General features: G+C 44.6%; 1 protein-coding gene across 4 annotated transcripts; it reads left to right on the top strand.

Annotated features, from left to right (window-relative positions):
* Window positions 1-18,537, top strand: LOC111855922 (protein HEG homolog 1). 4 transcript variants are annotated; one of them, XM_023835426.2, is made up of 13 exons: window positions 1-230; window positions 8,755-10,722; window positions 11,284-11,469; window positions 12,360-12,473; window positions 13,294-13,403; window positions 13,496-13,554; window positions 13,726-13,868; window positions 14,452-14,589; window positions 15,061-15,103; window positions 15,536-15,573; window positions 15,839-15,926; window positions 16,812-16,995; window positions 17,394-18,537. In XM_023835426.2, the coding sequence occupies exons 1-13, from the start codon at window positions 179-181 to the stop codon at window positions 17,523-17,525; spliced, it is 3,255 nt and encodes a 1,084-aa protein (XP_023691194.2). In that variant the 5' UTR covers window positions 1-178; the 3' UTR covers window positions 17,526-18,537. The 4 variants fall into 4 exon arrangements, with proteins under 4 accessions (XP_023691194.2, XP_023691193.2, XP_023691196.1 ...); XM_023835425.2 differs by having other exon boundaries at window positions 16,809-16,995; XM_023835428.2 differs by lacking the exons at window positions 1-230; window positions 8,755-10,722; window positions 11,284-11,469 and having other exon boundaries at window positions 12,358-12,473; window positions 13,298-13,403; window positions 16,809-16,995.
* The last annotated feature ends 4,355 nt before the right edge of the window (window positions 18,538-22,892 follow it).

Here is a 22,892-nt window from a genome sequence, read left to right as displayed (position 1 = left end):
AAAGCCTTTACTTTGGGACACCTGGGTCATATTTGCACTGAGAAGACGTCGGGAATTACGGAGTTTAGGCGGCGATGCTAAATCTGTGAGGGGAAAGAACCGAGAAACGCAGACTGGGAAGCTGCCTTATCCTTCACCGTTTTATTTTGGCCGGGGGAACATATTTCTGTTTGCGAAGATGTTTTCGCGCCTGTTAACCATCACTTGGTTTATTATAACGATCGCATCCGGTAAGTGATAGCCGAGGACCTTTTGGTTCAGCAAGTTAAAAATTATTTCTGTTTGAATACAGCATAATCAATAACAATTTGATCTGTATTTATATACTCCAATTATGATATTGATTTCAGCTCCTGTGTTATGGATCTCGATTATTAATTGCCGTTTTTTTTTACAACAAGCAAAACTTGAATTAATATTGTATGTCTAGTCAGGGTATGACTAATGTGACCAGTCTATTTCCATAACCAGCGTTTGGTTAAAAATAGTAGTTTACATAGCAACGGCATTTTTGAATACACTAATTGATCGATTTTGAAAGCAACTGGCTTTTCTATGCATTTAATATGCCACTAAAACAACATGGGGGAAAAGCAGCAGAAAAAAAACAGAAAATGGCATATACTGAATTAGCTGGTGAACATAATCTCTTTGGTAAATCCTATAGGATTCAGTTGATGCGAATTCTACATTTTATGGTACTAAGTACGTATACTGTAATACTATTATTATGTAATGTTATTCCTGCGAGACGGCATTGTGGTGGGCAAATTATCTGAAGATTACCCATAGGGATTTTCTCCCAAAAAATATCTTAATTGGGTTCTTTTGCCGTTGAATTTAAATGGGATATTTTATAAGAATTGGTATAGACAGTAAAGTTAACTTATTTTCGAGTTATTTCAAAAAGAATAAACCTATGACGAGGCCAGTGCAGAAGGTTCTGGAGAAAATACGTGTAAAAGGTGAGATTTGTTGCTATAGGGATTAAAAGCGCTAAAATTACCGGTTGAATTGGTAATCTTAAAAGAGAAAATGGCGAAATGTAAAGTCTTCATCCTTCTGCGGGATGAACGGTAACTGTCCCGTGTTCTGCCCACATGTTCTGTATAGTCTTTATATTATGGAGTACACCATAGTCCATATTCAAGGTGAAGATGGATCACCACTCTTCTCATGGCTACTCGGTCGGACAGGCGAATATTTAAGGAGCGACACAGTTGGGTTATACAGGTAGGCTGGGAGGATAAGTCTGATTTTAGGTAGGGTGGATGAGTCTGTAACGATACTTTCTTAAGCCTATCGTATTTTGAGGATATACGTTTTGCACCGGTTTCCAACATTAGATCAGAGCGGTCACTTTTAAAAAGTAATTAAATTAATGGAAATGTTTGTCCGCCCCCCATCAGAATTCCGTTGTACCTTTTTATGTTTTAGTTAGTATACAAAACGGGCAATTTTTCTGCTTGAACTGATGCCTCGTTTATGTGTTAAAAATAACACTATGCAGGTGTTCAGAAGGAACTTTTTTTTAAATCTATGCCTCACTCTGAGCAATGCAGAGGCCGCCCCGAGTCCGCAGATGGGTGACGCGGCGGGGGGGCAGGCCCCACCTCACCCGTGACTCACCGGACCCTGTCGCTCGGTTGGCCGCCTGTGAGTCACTGGCCATAGGAGGGCCCGGCCAGTTTCGGTCAGCAGCCCTCCCAGAACACCCTTGTCATGAGACTGGCAGCCAAAGTGACACCTTGTTGGCTCCCAGTAAGCGGTGAGACTAAAACCTAAAAGTGAGTTCAGAAGCTCCTCCTCCATCATTTGGTTTATTTCATGATCCCCTTTGAGCCTAATGCCAAGCGTCCTGTAGAGACTGTTTCTAAAGACACGACGTGAAAGTCGCTCTCTAATCCTAACATTGTACGTAGAAGATGCTTTTATCCAGAGCAACATGCATTTTTTTTGGGATAGTCTCTGGAGCAATTAAGGGTTACGAGCTTTTTGAGATAATCAATCTGCCAACAGTGAGATTTGAACTTGCAACCTTTCGCTCGGAGACCTAATAGTCCTAATAGTCCGAGGCACCCGCCTGCTGTTGTGATGGCTGTGGACGGTCCCCGACTGGATGATTGGGAACAATCACCCAGGTCTTTTAAATTTAGACTCATGTGATCCCGGAAGCAGAGACGCTTCTGTCTACTTAGTAGATGAGGATGTTCTGAGGTTTAAAAAATAAACCTGTCCGTCAAGCCTCCCTCCAACGTGGATGGTGCTTTAAATCAGCCTGGACCAATAGGGAAAGGAGGGCCTGCCCACAGATTAGCATAATCCCGCTAATTCTCTTAATCAGGTCCATATTACCGGGCTCGCATAAGCGCTCCATGGCGTTATGGAGTCTGTTTCTCTGAGAGGTGCTGTTCCTTTCTTGGCCACCCTTCCTCCTGTCTTGTGGGATTACGGTTGTAATCTTGTCCGGTAGATGAAAAGCACTCTCTCGGCCGGGTTTAAAAAGGATATTATTCTACAGGCTTGGAGAACAGCAGATACCCCTGGGTATAGGTGACCATATGTTTCCTGGGTATATATCCCCCCTCCCCCGGGGAAAGATGAGGGATGAGTAGCTTTGTCACTGTGTGGGCCTGTTCATGTGAGACCTTTAGGTCTTGGTCTACAGCCAGGCCACCTGAAGATGTCTGGGGCTAGCGATCAGATATTGTCTTTGCAATTTTGTCCATTTATCGTTATGAGAGAAGACAGTTTCCATTTGATCAGAGGTGCTATCTCGATATGCACATTCTCCCTGGATCCGGAAGCAAAGCTTGCCAACTCAATTTCCTGGGCAGTTGAGAAAAGAATGTGGAGTTCTTTACAGGTCTTTACAGTTCTTTACAGGTCTTTACAGGTCTCGACAGCTTGAAGTCATATTTCTAGGTGTGCAGACCTACAAACGCCTGCCCTGGAAATTGCGCTGGGAAGCGTTTTGACTATAGATGTTAGTTATTGAGTCACTCTCAGAGGTTGCCGGTAAGAGTCCCTCGCAGACAGGATGTCCTGGCTGAGCTGAGCAGGGTACCCAACTTCCATGCCTTGAGTTAGCAACAAGAATTAATTCTCTGTCTTAATTAACAGAGAATTAGCGGCAAGGAGGATTGCTGTAATGGCAGATAAGGAGCTCATTTTAAACATGGTCAAACAAGGACATACCTCACAGCGAGCGGTATTACTGTGTTAGTTCTCTTTAAATAAAAGAGACCAAGGTCATTTTTTGGACTCTGCTGCCCTTCATGGGTGTCACAACCATGAAAACTGCACCTCTTGGCTCTCTCTGGAATATTGTGCAGACGGGACTTGCAGTAATTCTTGGATTTTTAAGATGAGGAGTATTAGAGTAGCCATGATTCATATAGAGGGACCAACGTTAGCATTAGCCAATGATATGTTTTGAATTTGTGAGGGAGGGAGCACTCCGGTCCAATCAGCTTTCAGCTGCGGCCATCTATACACCCCTGGGTGGGACTGTTTTCTGATAATATTGTGCAGGGATCCCAGTCTTCTGTGGTCTTAGGGGTTGGGCAAGGAGCGATGGTTTCCTATTGGATTTACTTGAATGGGTGACGTGGGGTGACCTGTGAACTCGAACCATGGTAAACACCTGTGTTTGACTTGTGTTGATTCTGCCCCTAATGGAAAGGAGCAGTACTGCCAGTTCCACCAATGGACACTGTCTGAGATGAGGACTGTGCCGTGTATGTGTAATATTGCTTTTACTAGAACCAGGCCATAAATATATCGAGCCGGGTTACTTGATAGTTAAAACTAATCATAAATGTGTCTTAAGGGATGCTGCCTAGCATTGCTGACAGTAATGTTCGAATACGACTGCGCCGTTGAAATGTGCTCATCGTGTGGGAGTCAGCATGTTATCGCCCCTTGTCCTCGCATATGTTAATCGGGGTTTTCTCCCACACTGCACATCAGGCAGAACTATTTCAGGAATGTCCTCTAATCCCCTTTAAGATAGACGTAACTCCAAAGAGGGGTTGTCATGTTCTGTACAGTCTTGGGCCCTCGTTTAAGACCACCCTCTGGCTCAGCCACCCCCGCACTCTCATAGGTATGTATTTTTCTACCCCCCCCCTCTGGGATTTGTTGGCCAGAGACATCAGTATCACGGGGTTGAAGGATACAAGTCCCTGAGGGCCTGTGGGTTCAGTCCCAACCTCGAACTCTCAGTATTCGATGACTGTTGTGATCAGTTTAGAAATGATTATGTGATTTTCTATTTGTGAAGAAACTAACGTTTAAGATAACCTAAAAGTTCCTGAAAACATGTCTTATAGATCTGTTAAACTTAATGAGGCTCTTTCTGTCAACATAATGTAATGTCCTTCATTTCCAACATCAGAATTTATCAGAGGTTTTTTTCTTTCAGCTGCTGATAACCTTAAACAACTTTGTGGAACACAATGGGTTTTGTATCGCTGCTGTCATCTGGGTCACGTATGTGATGTGCTTTTTAGAAATGAACAATTTAACAATTATCCAAGATAAGAAATTACAGAACTAATTCTGCTACAATCTGTCACGGGAGGGGGGGAGCCAACCTGTGTGAATCTGATTTGTTGTGTTACTCTTTCGATCGTTGTAGAAGGAACATGAGCCAAAAAGACTAAAGGTCCACATCACCCACATCAGCTGAGCTGCTGCAGAAGTTTGGCCTGTGATGTTAATAATGACTGTACATTGTACATTAGCTGAGAGGCAGCTGGGAAAGTAACAGGGCTGAACATACTGTGACAGAACACGCCGTCATGTGGAACTGAGTTGCTGTGGTGATGCAGAGAGAGAGTGAAGTTAAGGAAATGCTTGTGTACCCGGTTCAACTGAGGTCCAATCCCCCACAGTCCCGGTGTATCAGGTGGTGTGAAGACACTATATCCACTGGTCCCTATATGGGAGGGTTATGGTGAAGCTACTGGGACCAGATCTGCTGGTCCCTGAGATAGGCATTGGAACAGGTGGTCTGATCTATAATGTAGATGTGTTTTTTTAACCATTTGGGTGGTATTTGGCTTAGTGGTCTGGAATGTTGTGTCCTTGTTCGGCAGGTTGCTGGTTCGAATCCCAGAGTGGTTTTACTGTTGGAACCTTCAGCAAGACCTTTAGCCCCCAATTACCCACCCAGTTAAGCACCTTTAGCACCCAGTTTTCTCCAAAATATACCTCCTGGATAAAGCCTCCCGCTAAATAATAATGTATTGATTATTGTGACATTGAGCCTGCATGGATTAGCCTGCTGGGATTTTCAGTATGACTGAGATTTAAGCAAAACACAATAGAGGAAGGAGGGGAAGGTCGACTGAAAGTTGTTCCGTCGTCACGTGGAGGCCGATAGCACCGGTGTCGCTTCCTCAGCAATCATCGGGCTGCTGAGCGCTCAGGTGTGTTGTGGTGCTGTTTCCATGGTGACCGCAGCAAGGCTTCGGCGCAGTCGAATGGTTTTTTGGCAGCTGAGTGGCGTGTTAGGAGACGGGATCTCCCAGGTGTGGTGTTTTTCATAGAGCCTGAGGGTGTCGTTTTTCTAGACTAGGAAAACGCAAATTGTTCACTGGGCCAGATTGAATAAGTTTAGGTTCTTCCATCTTTCTTCAGAGGAGACCAGAACTCATATATGTCAGGACTCATAAAAAGACATGGCTTGTTTGTTTTTGGAAACTGACAAACCCCTCCCTCAAACCCCCAACGTCTGCAGCCATAACACCTAATCTAGACCCCCCCCCCACCCCGAGATGAAACGGGGGGGCCTGGTCCATCGGTACATTTTGCTTGCACCCATAATTGAGAAGCCCTCTGGGGCCTCTTTGCCGGTGGTGGGAAGTGACAGAGGCGCCTTACTGGTCTCTTACTTAATGGAATTCCAAAATGCTGCATTTTTTTTTGTTGGGAAATTGCTAATAAATGTGACGACGGCCCCTGGTCGCTCCCTAGCCGGACAGACCCTCGATGCTGCAGTACCTGTACGGAACAATAGCTGGAGGCTAAACGTGAGCAAATGCGGGAGTAGTGAAGGAAGTAAAGCAAAGAGCCTCTCAGACCCCTAACCCTGTTTCCCAACCCAGTCCTCGGGGAACCCCGGACAGTCCACGTTTTTGCTTCCTCTCAGCTCCCGGCGCACCTGTACCAGGTACTCGGTGTTCCTGATTGGCTGGGAGCTGGGAGGGAGCAAAAACGTGGACTGTCTGGGGTTCCACGAGGACTGGGTTGGGAAACATTGTACTAATACACTTTTGGCTGCTTTAAGCCAGTGTTTCTCACCCCGGTCCTCAGGGAACCCCAGACAGTCCACGTTTTTGCTTCCTCTCAGCTCCCGGCGCACCTGTACCAGGTACTCGGTGTTCCTGATTGGCTGGGAGCTGGGAGGGAGCAAAAACGTGGACTGTCTGGGGTTCCACGAGGACTGGGTTGGGAAACATTGTACTAATACACTTTCACATCACCCTTATTTTTGGTCTGGCTCTGTTCTCTGGCCTTTAAGCACCCTGGATTAACAGAAAACACTCTGTTGTGAATCTGTAGTAATTCAGCAGGATCCACTTTGCTGTAGCAGTTTTGACCTTGAATGCTAACTCTCGTACTGCAATGAAAAAAGTTTTTATCTTCATAGTAACCATACTCCGCTTTTTTGTATATTTCTGAACATTTTGCTTCCCATAGTGTGCAATAGAAAAGCTATAACTCTGATGTCTGAACTCTTTTTTTTTTTCCCGTTGTTTTAAAAAACTTCCATTTTCCTACGGCGCTGCTCAATTTAGTATCGATTAGCAACCTATTAATTTATCAAGTGAAGGAATCACATGGGCAAGCAGAAACATAGCAGCCCCCTCTCGAAGGCTGTGATGATGTTCTGCACGGGTGCCATTTCCGTCGATCAGTCTAGAATCGTCGTTAAGCAAGAAGTCGCTGCCTTTTTCCCTTTTAATCTCGATGCCGAATTTTGGCCTGTTTTTCGCTAACAGCTTCATTGTGGTCATGACGGGGAGGTCACGTCGGCAATGCCATACCTTGGCCGTCTTTAGCACTAAGCTACTTGGCTAGGATGGCTTAGCTGGTGGTTTTCAATCAAAGGTTTGTTACCCAGCTCGATCTGCGGCTGCTTAAGTTTGACCCAATTCCCCTGATGAGACGGCTCAGGGCCGTAGTTCAGCCTGGTCTAACTGGACCTTACGTGGTTATTAATCAGCCATTGTATATCTATGTTATCCTTTCCCTCCTGAAAATGCAGGGTTGGGTAGTTCAGGTCCAGAGAGTAAAAGTCCAGACCAGGATTTTGTTTCAACCAACTAGCTTAGTACTCTGTGACTCTTTATGCTCAACTGATTGGTCGAAACAAAATCCCGGTCTGGACTTTTAGTCACTGGACCTGAATTACCCAACTTTGTGAAAATGCCCTAGATAGGTAAACTTGCTTTTTCCTATTTCCTTACACTTTTCCATTACATTGTTCACTAATTATAGGCTTAAGGTTTGTGTTCTATAGTCCCAAGCCTACAGAATATTGACAGATGTAGTTTTTGTGTTTCTCCATATAGCATGTTTACTCTTAGGGGTTAAATGCTTGAAGTTTTTTTATAATTTTTTTTTTAAAGAACTTTATTGCCATTGACAAACATTAGCAGGCAATCTTAGCAGTATAAAACAGAATAAAAGGAAACAAAATCAATCGCCCTGAGAGTCAGTCACTGGTTTAGCAGTCAGATTTCCAAATCATTATATACATGAAGAACCAAACCCTCAGATATTTCTTTTGTAGCATTTCGTCCTGTCGCTGAACCTGGTCACGGTACCAGTGTGTAATATAGCTGAAACAATCTCACTTCATACTTTCACAGAATGTGAGCATTTTCCTGTGTGTCTTTGAGAGAGAGACATAAAAAAGGGTGAATTGAAGTTGGAGTTTCTGTGATAGGGGCTGGTTAATCTTATCTCAGGGCAGGGTTGGTATGGGTGGTGGTTCCCTGTTAGCCTAACGATCTGGCGTTGAACTGTGCGAACTCGGCTGTGGCTGCGATGGGGAGTGGGGGGTTTCTGAGCAGGATCACGTCCTTTTTCTGGGGCCGGCGCTTAAGCATTTCTAAACCCTATTTCGGATTGCTTCAGTCACTCTATTTTTTGGTCTCAGCTCCCCATGTATTTTTCTAAATCCTTTTACCAAATTCTGTCTGGAATTTTCTTGCGCGTTTCATACAGATGTGTACAAAAATCAGCAAATTTTGAGTCCCCTCCCCACCTCCCGTTCCCCAAAGGGGTTAAATTGTAGAATTACCCCAGGCCTGACATAGAACGCAGTCATTTGGTTCCTCACTTTTGCCAGTAAGGAGTTTTCAGAAAGGATTCAAATCATCAAAGAGGAAACTGTTGCACAGAAGTAGCCATTAATGTGTAGCATAAATCGGTTTGAAAGTACTGACTACAGATTTGGAATTCCAGTGTGGTTTAAATCATTAGGTGAAAAGGCCAGACAAAGACAGGGCAGGACCCCTGAAAAATTCAACCAAATGCCCCCCCCCCCCCCAACCAAAGCTACCTTTACCCACGCTCACACACTCCTGGGCCCCCCCTAGAGACTTTCCCTTTCCCGCCCTCATTGCCAGCCCTGTTAAAGCGATAGAACCCTAGCAGATGTTTTTTACAGTATGGTTGTATATTTTCTCTTGGTTTTGTTTTGTTTTTAACGTTATCGCTTCTTATTATTCTCCATAGCTCCAATGACTACGGACATAAATACGGCGATTTCCGTTACCGATCCAGCGGAATCGACTGTGCTGCCCGGGACACTTGGGCCACCCACGTCGGACACTGCCCAAGTCTCAGTGGACTCCGTTACCGCTGGCTACGGCACTACGGAAACAGGACTGACTGATGGGTACAGCCCTGTATCATCCTCGACATTAACAGAAACTCACTCTGCTAGCCCTGTGACTAACTCTAATTGGGTCTCAATGGATGTGATCACAGAGTCTGAACATAGTTCTTTAGCATCCTCAATATCACCAGGAAGTACCTCTTCCAGTCCTGTTAGTAGCACTGTTTGGGTCCCCATGGATGTAGTCACAACAGCTGTCTATGGCCCCGTAGTGTCTGCCACATCTCCAGAAAATAATGCCACTATAATTGAGAGTACCTCTGAGTATGTTGCTATAGAAACGACTACTGTCCGCATTAGTACAACATCTCCTGTGACTCCCGGCTTTGATTTGAATACCAGTACCCCTAAGGATATGGCAAGTTCAGTCACTGTGGAACAAATTACAGATCCTACTCATGACCACTTAGTTTCTAGCACCTCTTCAGAAAATGACACAGTTCCCACCAAGACACCCAAAAGTGTCACAACAGATCCAGAACTTTCCACTGGGTTCTTCTCAGCTTCCACATCTGAAAGGAACTTCAGCAACCCTGTCACTAATCACGTTACTATGGAAACAGCTACAGCCCATATCTCGATTGCACCTTCTACTCCTAAAGAAACTTACTCCACCACCCTGACAAATACAGCGTTAAACAGCATGGAAACGATCACGGTCTCTCCACATAAGACTGTGTCGCCTGAAATGAACTCTGATGGTTATGGCAGAACTACATTTCAGACCACCATGGAAGCTGTTACAAGGTCCACAAATACAGCTGGCGTTTCCTTGACAAAAAATGACACAGTTCCCACCAAGACACCCAAAAGTGTCACAACAGATCCAGAACTTTCCTCTGGGTTCTTCTCAGCTTCCACATCTGAAAGTAACTTCAGCAACCCTGTCACTAATCACGTTACTATGGAAACAGCTACAGCCCATATCTCGATTGCACCTTCTACTCCTAAAGAAACTTACTCCACCACCCTGACAAATACAGCGTTAAACAGCATGGAAACGATCACGGTCTCTCCACATAAGACTGTGTCACCTGAAATGAACTCTGATGGTTATGGGAGAACTACATTTCAGACCACCATGGAAGCTGTTACAAGGTCCACAAATACAGCTGGTGTTTCCTTGACAAAAAATGAATCTACTACATCTTATCAGGTCACAATCGTGAATGTCACATCAACTATCTATAACCCAGGAGTGTCCCAAACATCTCAAGAAGATGACCACAGCACCACTCAGGTCACACAGCATGAGGCCACAACTCTTGTTCATAACCGCACATCTTCTACATCTCCAGAAAATCACTATGACACTAGTGTAGCAACTTCTCATCATATCACCATGAAAACTACTGTTGATATGCCTACATCAACTTCTACATCTCTAGAAAACTACTCTACCATCCCTGAAAGTACCCCCAATAATAATCTCACAGCATTTCCAACATCTGAAAATTATTTCTCCACACCAGCTTCAAATTATACTGCCTATATTCCTGTTGCATCCTCTGTAACTCCAGCAGCGGGCTCCTCTACCCCTGTTGGCACATCAACTGAAACAGTGACGACCTCTGTCTACAATCCCACCAAATCCACTACATCTCCCACTGATTCCGACACAACCTTCCCTCAAGGTCCTGCTACAACTCAAGGACTAGAAAGCACCTCAGTTACTGAGTCACCGGGACAAGGCACCAGTGAAATGAGTGCTAACCAGTCAATGAGTACCCCTGTAGATCAAACATCCATGGCCATGACAGAAATTTCAGTGACTACAGTAGCAGGTCCAACTGGTTCCCTTGCAGGTATGTCCTCCATTCCCAGTGCTTCCAGCTGGACATTGTGTATGTCTTGTCTGTCTTTGCAATCTAGATGAAAATCATACTAGTTACAAGTTGTTTACTCATTATGTATTGCATTGCATGCTTTATCAGTATTGTACTACCTCTGTAGGTACCTGCACATCCCGTTGCACCACCTATTGCATTTTTATGTGTTTTTGTCTTGCACTTTCACGTCTCTTATTGCACTGTTGTTTGTCCCGTTGTCCCACCATGCACCTGTCCCCTTCCCAGCAACTGTGACATGAGACTTTCACTTATGGGAGTTTTACATACACAAAAGTGTTCTGAGGGCAGAATGAAAAATGATTGCTTCAGAGAGATAACCAATTAGGTTGTAGCAGATGTTGGACCAACCAATCAGATGCATTGGTCCTGCAATCTAATTGGTTACCTGTCTGTACCAATAATTTTTCTTTCTGCCCTTAGAACAAGTTTGTGTAAATAAAACTTTGACCAGCAAGAATTTCTCTGTGTTCCTCGAAACATCTGACAATAAAATTTGAAACTTTATTATTTGGACAGATGCCACCAGCACCATGGCTACTGTGATGAGCGATCAATCCACCAGCTCTACATTCCCCACGACCACGATGTCGGTGCCTATCACCAACACGGGCGTCCCAGAACAAAGCAGCAGTAGTCCGATTGTGCCGGTTACCGGATCCACTACCGCACCAGCCACCACCAGACTTCCTGTCAGACCTGGAGGTACGTGCTGTGTGGTTTTTACTGGGCCTCAAGCAAATAGACAGTGCATCAAAGACATGGAAAGAAATCTCATCTAGTCAAGGACAGTGAGGTCGGTTGGAAGTGTAATGTGAAAGCTCACTTGAGAATTGCTGTCGAAGTTGGACCAAAATTGTCTCCTTGTAGGTCCCAGGAAGGACAACAGTATGGGCCCCTCAGGCGAAAAAGAGTGAAGTTTTCACAGTGCGTTCAGCATTATATATACACCCGCATGGTTATGTGTTAGACTACCTGTGACTCATATGGGCCGTTAAGCAAACGAAAGCCGGAATGATCTCCCAGGCTAGAGGCTCATGTTGCAGTTCCCACATGAGGGTTAGCTGCTCACTTTTAAGCCAGATTGGATTTCTGATGCATACCGAACTTAGCAGTTTTCATAATGGTTAGTACTCTCCATAATTAGCTATGCACTTCAATGCCTGATGCCGATTGTCAGAGATCGGACACTTATATCCACTTTCAATTTTATACAGCTGGATAAGGGGTGTTACTAGCGATTTTGGGCCCCATGAAAGCATCTCATATTAGCCCCCCCAGGCCAGACCGATCCAATTATGTTCCAAATCTTGGAATCGTCCTCACTTTTGCACTCTTGAGCTGGAGGTTTTACTGGAGTTTTTCAGGTTCAAGTGTCTGATTCAAACATATAACAGCGAGACAGCATCTGAGATATGACAAGTCTGTCTTCCGTTGGACACAAACATGATGGGTTTTAAGGAGCAGGATGGAGTGAGTGCACTCAGTGCCCTCAGTGAAGGGCACTTCACTGCCCTTCACTGAGGGCAGTGAAGGGCACAAGAGTCTTCAGACTTTCAGACTAATGCTGTGTCGTCGTTCTTGTTTTCTGGCAGGTTTCTGTCCCTCGAATCCATGTCCCTTTAATAGCGTCTGTCTGGAGCTCATCACCAGCTTCAGCTGCCTCTGTCTGGCTGGGTCGTACTTCTCCGGAGGGCTCTGCATCCAAGGTAGTGGTCGGGCGATGAAATCTCTGGAGTGACCCTCTGTGACCCCTTAACAGACATCGCTGACACATCGCTCACAAGCTACTAGTATCTTGCAGGGATCCAGTGAGAAGCGTCTGTAACATGTTTTAGAAATAGGATCAATTATGTTAATTTTGTTCTTTTTTTTTATTTTGCTCGTACACATTTATGTTGGGGACATTTCATTTTGTCAATGACTGTCTGAGACAAAGTAAACTTGACTGACTTAGTCGGCATCCTTATATTTATTATAAGTACTTATATTTATTATAAATACTCGTGTTTGCTATAAGTACTCTTCCAATACTACAAGTTTCATCATTGCCTCCCCTGCCCTGGTTGATTAAATCTTGCATTGTATCAAACACATACTTCCCAAGGTTATTTTCTTTGCAGAAGTAGCTCTCACTGTAAATTGTAGACCCCTACTCTTTAACATACCTCCAATTTTGGGTCACCTTTATGGTTTATGCAAAGCTTTGATAGCCTTTGTTACACAGTAACTCCTGGCAATCTAAACAATGTGCACAGTATGGAAATCTAAGCGTTCATTACCGCTTTCAGCGTGAGTAATGAGGAACCATCATGATATGTACACTTATCTTTACAATTCCCCTGATAAACATTAAACGAGTAAGACAGTAGCTGTAAGTGATGGGGGAAGGTGGTGAAAACAGTGCATAATGGTGTTATGTTAATGTCTATTGGTTAATTATTAGTTCCTGTGTAGATATCTTTGTAGCATTGGCCTGCTATTTGTAAATGCAGGTGCTTTCAGGCAGATATAATCCTTTTGTTGCAGCTAGAGTGTTTCCAGGAACGCTGCATATAAAAACGTTGGAGTTTCAGTCTGAAATGAGCAACAGGTCATCCCAGGCGTTTCAAGAAATGGCGGCGAAGATCTCACAAGAGGTGGGCGCTTTGAGAATCATTGTCGGAGTTACTTCGGACTATACGAGCAACTTAGTATTTTAAAACGGTGAATTTTTCTCCATCATTATTAGTTGGGGGATGCACTGACGGACCAGCCGGGGTATGTAAAAACCATTGTCCAGGAACTCAGGTGAGTGCTTGAAAAAAGATGTGAAGCTAATTTTATGGTTATTTTATTTATATATCGGGGCATGTGTTTATATTAGCATAAACAGATATTCTGAGGATTTTTGATTTATGCCACCAAAACAACACCATAATGCGTCTTCTCCATAAGGTTTTTGTGTTCTTTTTGTCTCAGAGAAGGGAGCGTAGTGGCCTCAGTAGACAACATATTCAAGCTCGGCTCCAACGCCACCAAGCAGTCCACCATCAGCGCCATACATGCCGCCATCCAGGACTGTGCTGGGAATTGCGGCATTCTGACCATGGCACATTTCAACGGTAGGCGGCCTTTTGGCGTTCGTGGTGGGATGCGCTTCTGGCTGCCGGGCTGGCATCTCCTCTCACAGAGGCTATGTGACCCCGTCAATAAAAGCATAGGCCTTCACAACATTACCTTTGAGGTCCTAGTTCATAGTTTCGCTTTTCACCAGTCAGCCCTATATCACAGGGCTCCCTTTCTCCCAAATGGCTGACTGATATCATTCCTACCTTCCATCCAATTCCTATGCCCGCTTGTCCTATGCAGGATCACAGGGGGTCCGGGGTCTATCCCAGAGGCTACAGGTGCAAGGGAATAACCCAGGAGGGGGCTCCAACGTATCACAGGGCACAGTCATGCACCGTTCACACACATTTACACCTATGGGCATTTTGCCAACTCTAATTAGCCTCAGCATGTTTTTGGACAGTGGGGGGAAATCGGAGAACCCAGAGGAAACCCCACGACGACACGGGGAGAACATCCCTCCAACACATGGAACCAGAGCTGAGATTTAAACCCTGCCACAGCACCACTGTGCTGCCCCTAATTACCACAGTCAGATTGCTTTATTATGCTGATTCCCCCCCCCTTCTCTCCCAGCCACAGACCTGTGCAAACAGGAGCCTGCCCCATGTGACCTCCAGACGACCAATTGCGTATTTCAGGACAATGGCACCGCCAAGTGCATCTGCAAGGAGGGCTACATCCCCTCCCTCTACTCCAACACCTCCTGTGCAGGTGATTCCTTCATTCTGTCAGTCGTCCAATCGGTCAGCTTTGTAGCTGTTTCATTATATGACAAGTTACGAGCCCTTTTGATTCCACGACACTGATTCTTCAAGAGCAGAGCATACTCTGGGTTTCATGAGTAAATAGATCTTAAGGCAATTAATGATTCAGTACATTTGCTCGGCACGTCCCAAATGTCTGATTCTTTGGTTCTGTGAAATCAGAAGCAGATATTTCATTTTGACTCGTTGCCTTGATTATTGGCAAGTTCAGCCATTTTGAAAGCAGACATTTTTCGAAGCACTGTAACTCAGAAGGGCTTTGTGGACAGTGTGAGGAGACAGAGCCTCTATCTGGAGTGCGGGGGGGGGGGGGGGCAGTTCCAGTTCTGGTGCTTGAGCCAGAGAAATGTTGAGAGTTTGGTCAATACCCAGTGATGTCACATCCCGTGATATCTCCAACTCGGGTTTATCTCCCTAGCATGCCTCAGCGGCGAGAGATCAGAAAACGGGAAGTGTGTTCCGTGAGTATATCAGTGTCTTTTTTTTTTCGGAAGATCTTTGTCACGTCACTGGAAAAACCCATGACCCAACCCTCTGATGCTGCATTATCTCTTTGTGCCCCTGTTTGCAATGAATACTGCTCCTCCTAATTCTGTAAATTTGTAGTTTTATAAATTACATACGACATACTAAATAAAATATTAATTTTGTCTACTAAATAGAATAATCACTCTGGGGACATAACTTGAAATATTTTAAACGAATAGCATTGCAGTAATAATGATAATGAGGTTTAAGCGTTTGTTTACTTATTGATTCTGTGAAAACGATGCTTTAGCGCCCTCTTGTGTTCTAATGTAGCTCTACAGGAATTAGAAGAGTTCAGACAAGTGAAGGATAAGGGCATCTGTATAACATACCCTGCTGTTGTTTTTCCTCTGTTCCCCCTTTAGGTGCCCATTTGGTTACGGTGGATTTAACTGCCATGACTGTAAGTTTCTGATTTCAACCAAATCTTTTAATACTGGAGTTTATATAAAATATTGTTGAAAGCCTGAATGCTCTCATTATTAGGGGGTTTGTTCATGGTACTGTGAAAAACAGAATGCTAAAATGGTAGAAGAAGTGCTGTACTACACCTGGAATCTTAGCCTGATGACCACCAGTAAGATCTGGAAATCCCAAGTGTTTTGTTGACCATTTGATGGGGCGTTTCAAATCGGTGCTGAGGCATGTTGATGATCATCTTTCTGCAGCATATCTGCTGGCTATGGTGGTGATCTCCTGTGTGTTGGGCAGCCTGTTGCTCATTCTTCTGCTGGCCTTCATCAGTTACTGTCTGAGGTGAGACTAAGCCCCAAGCCACCCTGTTCTCTATTGATAATCAAATGAAGTTTCATGAACCATTAGCTGTATTCTCTGACACCACTAGATGGCGCTCTCTGTTTAATAAAAAAAAAACAGCTCAATGCATGCCCCAAAGCAAACCAAGAGCACCGTCAATAGATACAGAAAATGGTTCTTAAAGCTTCATTTGACCATCACTTCTTTTCTCCTCAGCCCTCACAGTGCACCCTCATCTAAACACCAACCACAGGGGCTAAAGGCCGTTCCAGAATCAGTTTATGCACACTAGGGCTGTTTGCTTTAGGTCCTTAAGGGCCTACAGGCAACTGATCCACATGGACCATAGTGACGGAAGAAATGAAGCTGTAAAACCCAATTTGGGTTGAATTATCATGGGATGGGATCATTCATTGGCCAGATTGCCTGTTTCTCATTAGTTGCATCATCGGTTCCCATTGGGTTAAAACAGGCAGTGATTGACTGATGGTAATCCCACCCGCTATCAAGCTTGTGTCTCCCATCACTGCTGAACCATGCAGTTCAACACAGGGGAGCCAAGAGGTTTGTTTTCTAGGTTATTAGAGGTTTAATGAGCGTGAGACAGCTTGCTGTGCTTTTGGCTTCCTGGAAGACAATGGCTGTGGCATGTATAAGCTAAGAGTTTGTCTAACATATGCAGTCCAACATGTTTTCACAAACCTCCGTGTAAACATGATCCAAGCCCTGAGGCAACACAGATCCTTCATATTTGATGCCCAAACCCTTCATCAGTTCTGTTGCACAATGCTTGGCCATCAGGACCGCATACTGCGGTTAGGTTTCACTTCCAGTGGATGTCTGGGGGTGTCACTTGGTCTGATTATGGCCTCTGCTTTTCAGAAGGTCACCGCCGAAGTCCAGTTACAACAGCCCTTACCTGTCTGATGAGATGAGCTCCGTGTGGCCGCAGCAGGATGTCACAAACATCCCCCGGGCCAGCAGCATCTGGGACCCGACCCAAATAGAGATGATGGAGACCGCCAATGCTGACTCCGAGCTGGGCAGCAAGTTGCATGGAAATGGCGCGGTAAGGAGCTAGATCTTTAGGAATCGTCATGGAACATTGTTGATTGGAGTAACTTTGCCTGCAGTACCTTTGCTTTCCCATTATGCTTTTGAGATGTTTGCCTGCCCATGCCTGATCAATGGTGTCTTCTGAATGCCCAGAGATGTGTCTTTACACTGCTGCTAACTCTCTCCCTTGCCCTTCGCTTGCTTTGCCTCACCTGCTGTGCATTAATAGTGTAACCCCCTACGAGCCCCTGCTGGTGAAACTTTTAAAATTGCCTGGCTGTCCAAGAGGGTGGCTCTCCTCTGCCACCTACTGGTGACTTAGCAGACATAACACTAAAACTTTGCTTCTGAAAAGCTTTTCATCTTGAAAGCCCCTTCTGAGATCCAGAGTCCTCTCTCCTCTCCTTTTAGACGGAGTCTTGCAGTGTTGTCCCCGAAGACATGAGGACCTTCAAAGGGAAAAACTCTTCAAGATACTCATACCTGATCCAAGGTCACCAAAATCCATACTTTATTGCAGATGAAATGAAAATAACCACATAGCTTTTTCTTTATTCATTTTTAAAACTCAGGAGGGGAATATTCAGATGGACACAGAATGACCTGCTTTTCCTCTCGCGCAACACCAAGACACATCCTCAAATGATATAATCAAGGCAGTAGATAGTGTGTGTAAAAACAGTAGCAGATGCATCAATGGTTTCTGTCCTAATCCAGCGAAACCCAGGAGTATTTGATGAACAACCTGGCTGGCTCCAATATTGATCCTTACTAGCAGGTTACTCAGACTGAATGGCACCTGTTACCAGTGTGATTTAAGGGAACCGCTTGTAAACTGTGTAACCCATCAAGAATATTTTCGTCTCGAGCAATATGCACAGCTATTTTCGAGCCACCGTACAGTGCTGAGAATGCGATGAGATGCAATGCACAGTTTCAGCCAGAAGATGTCACCATTTTCACATTTTTTTTAATTTCTCCACACTGCTTTATGTCTGTGGGGACGGTGGCCATTTTTTTTAATTTTTTTTTACTAGTGCTTCTTATGTATAATTTGATTATGTCCGTTTGTTGTGTATGAATGACTGAATTTCTTGCCGATAAGCAGGGAAGTAATTTAGCTGCTGTCGTGCATTTAGTTAATTGAATTTTCCGCCCTTTTGTGAGCGCGATGCCTCAGCTGACGGGCAGTCTTCAGGCGCTAAGCTGTAGCATTCCTCGCCTGAGCTCTGGACACGCGGCTTTGTCCTCTGGGAGCTGCTGATTAGCGTGCGCCTGTTATCGTGGTTTGCTTGAAAAAGCGTGGAGGAAACATTTGAGCTTATCATAAAGTGTTTATTCTGGTTGTGCCAACTATGTACGTGTGCTTAGGGTCAAAGTCAATGTATGCGAGTTATTTTCATTTTCGTCCTGTACGTAAGCACTGTTTGCATAAGGTCTGAGATGTTGCTCTATTTTTTAAATGTACATAAACCTTTTTAAGTCGGGCAGGCCTTTTTTTGGCAGAGTATAATGTTAGTGGATGAGGAAATAAATCAAGATAATTTGCAGCCGCCACAGTGCCGTTATTTTCAATTCTGGTAATTGTTGCTTATGGAATGAGGACATGTCAACATGTGGTTATTATAATGAGAAACAGTGTTATGGCAGACAACACAGGGATCAGTATAAAGGGCATTTGGTCTATATCACAGACTTTTGTTATTGTGTTGGTTAATAAGCCCTTTATTTTAGCTAAACCTAGGATAGCTATTATCAGGAGAAACACTGGAATGGGCACTGTATTCTAACCTCACTTGTAATCAGACTTCAGAGCCATTAACGTACTGAATGGCAAGATTCCAGTCACATTCCACCAACGATATTTGCTGAGGATTTACGGGAAGCATTGCTTCATAGGTTACCAAATTAATCAGTCATGGAATTCTTGTGATGTTGATTTATTTTTTTTTATTCGGCGCTAAATTTGCAATAACGAAACTGCATATATTAGCCTAGAATATATGCAGAATATATGCCCCTTAGGGGGCAGCGTGTGGCTCAGTGGGCTAAGCCTGTGTGCCTGTAATCTGCGGGTCCTTGAGCAAGGCCCTTAACCCCCAGCTCCCTGGGTGCCGCTACGGGTGGCTGCCCTTCACAGACAACTTACTCTACAAAGAGCAAGTTCAGGGAGGCATCAAAACAATTTCCCCACAGGGATCAATAAAGTATCAGTTATTATTATTAGAAGTCGGTTGGATTTGACTGGAAAATTAAGTGTGCATGCGATCCTTTTAATTGCTGATAATCAAATGATTCGTGTGAAGCTTGCATGCAGATGCTGTATCCATGGCCCAGACTGAACCTGGTCCTCAAGTTACCCGTCTTAGGATTCCATGCTCAACGAGGCTCCCAATGCACTCTGGGTAATTTTAAGCCCCCGTGGTGTTTATGGAAAGAGTTGTGGTGTTGACCCAATCATTTCCAGGCTGTCAATTAGCAAAATCTTTTTTACTTAATCATTTCTTCATACTGCTGTTAGATTCTTTAAAAATTTGATGCTGTATATCCTTCAATAGGGGGCGCTGTAAGGCAGGGCATATTCGCTAATGAGACAAATGTGACTTCAAAACTCAGTTCTTCCTGCAAGTTGTGAAGCACTTCCTCCGAAATAAAGTTAAGCGTGGATGCAGGATCCGACTGTCAGTATGCGACCTGAGAGTCCCGCCTGCTCCGGATTTTGAGATCTCATTTATCCCATCAATGGTTCAATATGGATGCTGCAGTGGCTGTCACTGAAATCACTGGGATCTCTCTTCTAAAATACCCAAAATAGCTATGCCTTCCCCCGAAATCCTTAGTTTCCTTTGACAAGTGATGTCGGCCTAGTAGCTGATTGTGGCTATGCGTGAGCCCAACCTGGAACACTCAAAGGAGTGTGCTTCAGTTCAGCCGTCTCTTACGCTGTCAAGATTGCAAGGAGGAGGACCTCGGTCAGTTTGAGCTGGCTGATCAGCAGGTATCTTTTCTGGGGCTGCCCTGAAAACGCGCTGCTTCCCCAGTGCTGAAGCTGTCTCTCTCAATGCAGGTCTTAATTTTCCTACTGGTTGTTGCTTTGGGGAGGAAGGTGGCCCTGCCAGAAATGGTGGCGTTCCGAATTTCCAGGATGTACTTACGACATGTTCTACATAACTGGATTCATAAATGATTAACCTGTATGTTAATGTTAATGGAACTACCTTGGACAATTGTGGCAATTTTGGAAGTATGTCAAAACTGCAGTACATCATCCATCCATCAACCGGGCATAAGGCTGGGGAAATCCTTGAAAGGAATGCCAGAATGTTAGAAACCACTGCTCCCAGTTTTCCACTAATACCTTCTCTTATTAATAAAAATAGGTTTGAAAAAAATGTTCAGAAAATTAAAATGTAGTCTGGCATATTTTCTTGCTCAATAGCAGAAAAAAAATCCACAGAGTGTCTAATTTGTGTTTGCGCATGAAAGAATGGTAATTAGTGTCTTATTTCAGCATTTTATTATTACATATGTCTCATTCTTGGGAGAAATGATCTGATCTGCAGTTATACAAAAAGAGAAAAGAGCATCAGTGTATTACAGATCCATACATCACCACTGGCAAACTTCTTGAAGCCATAGTGATCGACAGTTAGCCTCTGACAAGCTATGCACCACTGCAGGCTCCGGCGGGGAAGATGGACGGGAAGATTAAGGAACTGGCTCGCGGCGGGTCTCATCGGGATTGCTCCGGTGGTCCGGAAGGAGGTATGCTGTCATGGTGGCTCAGTAGGGAAGATCGAAAGTTGTGTCAGGTGTAGTGGTGATGGTGAAGGCGGTGTCATGTGGCTGAGATATGGATTTACCCACAATGCCCTGGGATGTCTCCTTGGTATTTTTGATAACCTGCAAATACTGCATGAAGGAGCTCTCAGTCAGCATTGTTATGGGCCTGACAGGCCTGACGCCCACTTCCTGTCACGGCCCCGTCTGCCAGACAGGAGTTGTCCTCGTTTGAGATTGCCGCAATATTTTTTACTCCTTGTACGCCTTCCTGCCTCACAGAAGCCCCACAGATGCTCCCCGTCGATTCAGTTGTGGTGTAATGAGCTGTAATAAAGCCAAAATTTAACCAGGTATCTTTCTGCCCCTGAAGAGGTTTGAATTATAAAAAGGGCCCTTTCTTTTTTGGGATTAACATCTGTTTGTTGAATTGCGTCTCTTTTACACTTTTACAAGTGTGTATTGGGATAATATGTTCTATAAGAGTATGAAGTGAAATTATAAAGGCGTGTCGATTGATTACGGTAAGGAAGTGTTTCCCAATCTGGTCCTTGGGGACCCACGGACAGGCCACGTTTTTGCTCCCTCCCAGCTCCCAGATAGGCAGCAAAAATTTGGACCGTCTGCAGGCCCCCTAGGACCGGGTTGGAAAACACTTCCTTACTGTAATCAATCGACACGCCTTTATAATTTCCCTTCATACTCCTACATGCATCATACGTGCATCCATAGCTAGCTGCTTCAGACAGGCAAATATAGTTATGGGATATATACTGTAGTGCATAGAATACAAATAAAGGGCCGATCTGCAGGCTTGGATGCTGTGCAAGAGCCTTGATCTTTTGCTGTCTCACCCCGACTGATGTCCTGACTTTCAGTAGCGTTGGCAGGAAACTGAAAGCACTTAGAGCATCCAATTAAATATCCATTACTGGGAAGGCCTATGCGTGCCCACCCCCCCCAACTTGAAAGCTTTCCCATAAAGCCCTGGGAAGTCTCTCTCTCTCTCTCTCTCGCATTTCCTTAGGCCTCCCATTTATAGCTGCTCTCGGCTCGCCTTCATAGGTGCCAGATACACTTGTCCTTTTCTTTTTTTTCTTCTTCTTCTTCATAATCCTTTTTGCTTCAGTGGTCTGAGGAGACGGCAAAGCGCTTTACTGGGGAAACACAACCGCCTCTCTTCTCAGGAGGTAGTCAACGGCAGTGGAGCGAAGGTTTGGAAAGGAAAGATTAAACAAGCACCAAAACAAAGTCTTAGGAAAAGGAAGTGTCTTTATTGGCATGTAACTGAAACACGGCTTTATTTCCCATTTGTACAAGTACCTTGGAATGTGTTTTTTCTCCCCCATATCCCATATTTTTCTCCTTTGAGAGACGCACCGTTACCCTCCTATTATCCAAGGGGTCAGTTTGACCCCATTCCATGTGTAACGTCTCTACAAAAATGATTGACTTTTTTTTTGTTTTGCTTCATATTTAATGACTTCTAATTTGATGGGTTAAATTTTTAAACTAAGAGCAAACCTTGGAGGTTTTTTGCTGGGGGGGGGGGGGGCGCAGTTTAAGGATCTTACTTAAAGGCCCAACAGATTCATGGCTGCTCTACTAGGCACAGGATTCGAACTGTCAACCGTCTGATTACAGGTGCAGAGGTCTAACCCACTAAGCCACAGACCACCCTCTGGCTCGATAGGTTACGACGACAGCAGGTGGTAAATTGTCAGTGGCTACTTGTCCATTTTGTCTTGGTGATGGCAAACGGCGAAAACCAAAAAATGCAAATAGCAATGATCACTGCCATGGAATCCCCAAAAAGAGGAGATTATAAGAATCTAACACAGAACTCAGATGATGGAATTCCTCGACTGTTTGTGAAGTTTGACAATACCGCTCATCCTCTAGAGCCACTTAAAAAATTGAGGCCGGGGGGGGGGGGGCAGGTGGGTGCTGTTGACAGAATCAGCGCAAGAGGGCTCTTGTTGCATTTTCACCGCAGGCCGTGTTGTGTTTACACGCTAACTGGACCCCAGTAAGGGCACTTTGATCGCTGCCGTGAAAATCGATGTGTCCTTAACAGCCGAGTGTCTTCCACCCGGTAACCTGAACCACCTACATCTGGGAGATGGTGCA

This window comes from Paramormyrops kingsleyae, chromosome 22, assembly GCF_048594095.1.
Source record: "Paramormyrops kingsleyae isolate MSU_618 chromosome 22, PKINGS_0.4, whole genome shotgun sequence".
NCBI classification, from domain to species: domain Eukaryota; kingdom Metazoa; phylum Chordata; class Actinopteri; order Osteoglossiformes; family Mormyridae; genus Paramormyrops; species Paramormyrops kingsleyae.
The sequence above is the reverse complement of the archived record's forward strand: the minus strand, read 5'-3'. Positions and strand labels throughout refer to the sequence as shown.

Excerpts from the sequence above, each read along its gene's own strand:
- LOC111855922 (XM_023835425.2), top strand. The coding sequence starts at position 179 with ATGTTTTCGCGCCTGTTAACCATCACTTGGTTTATTATAACGATCGCA. Across the intron at positions 13,869-14,451 it reads GACCATGGCACATTTCAACG|CCACAGACCTGTGCAAACAG; the intron begins GTAGGCGGCCTT and ends CTTCTCTCCCAG. Across the intron at positions 15,104-15,535 it reads GAAAACGGGAAGTGTGTTCC|GTGCCCATTTGGTTACGGTG; the intron begins GTGAGTATATCA and ends TTCCCCCTTTAG.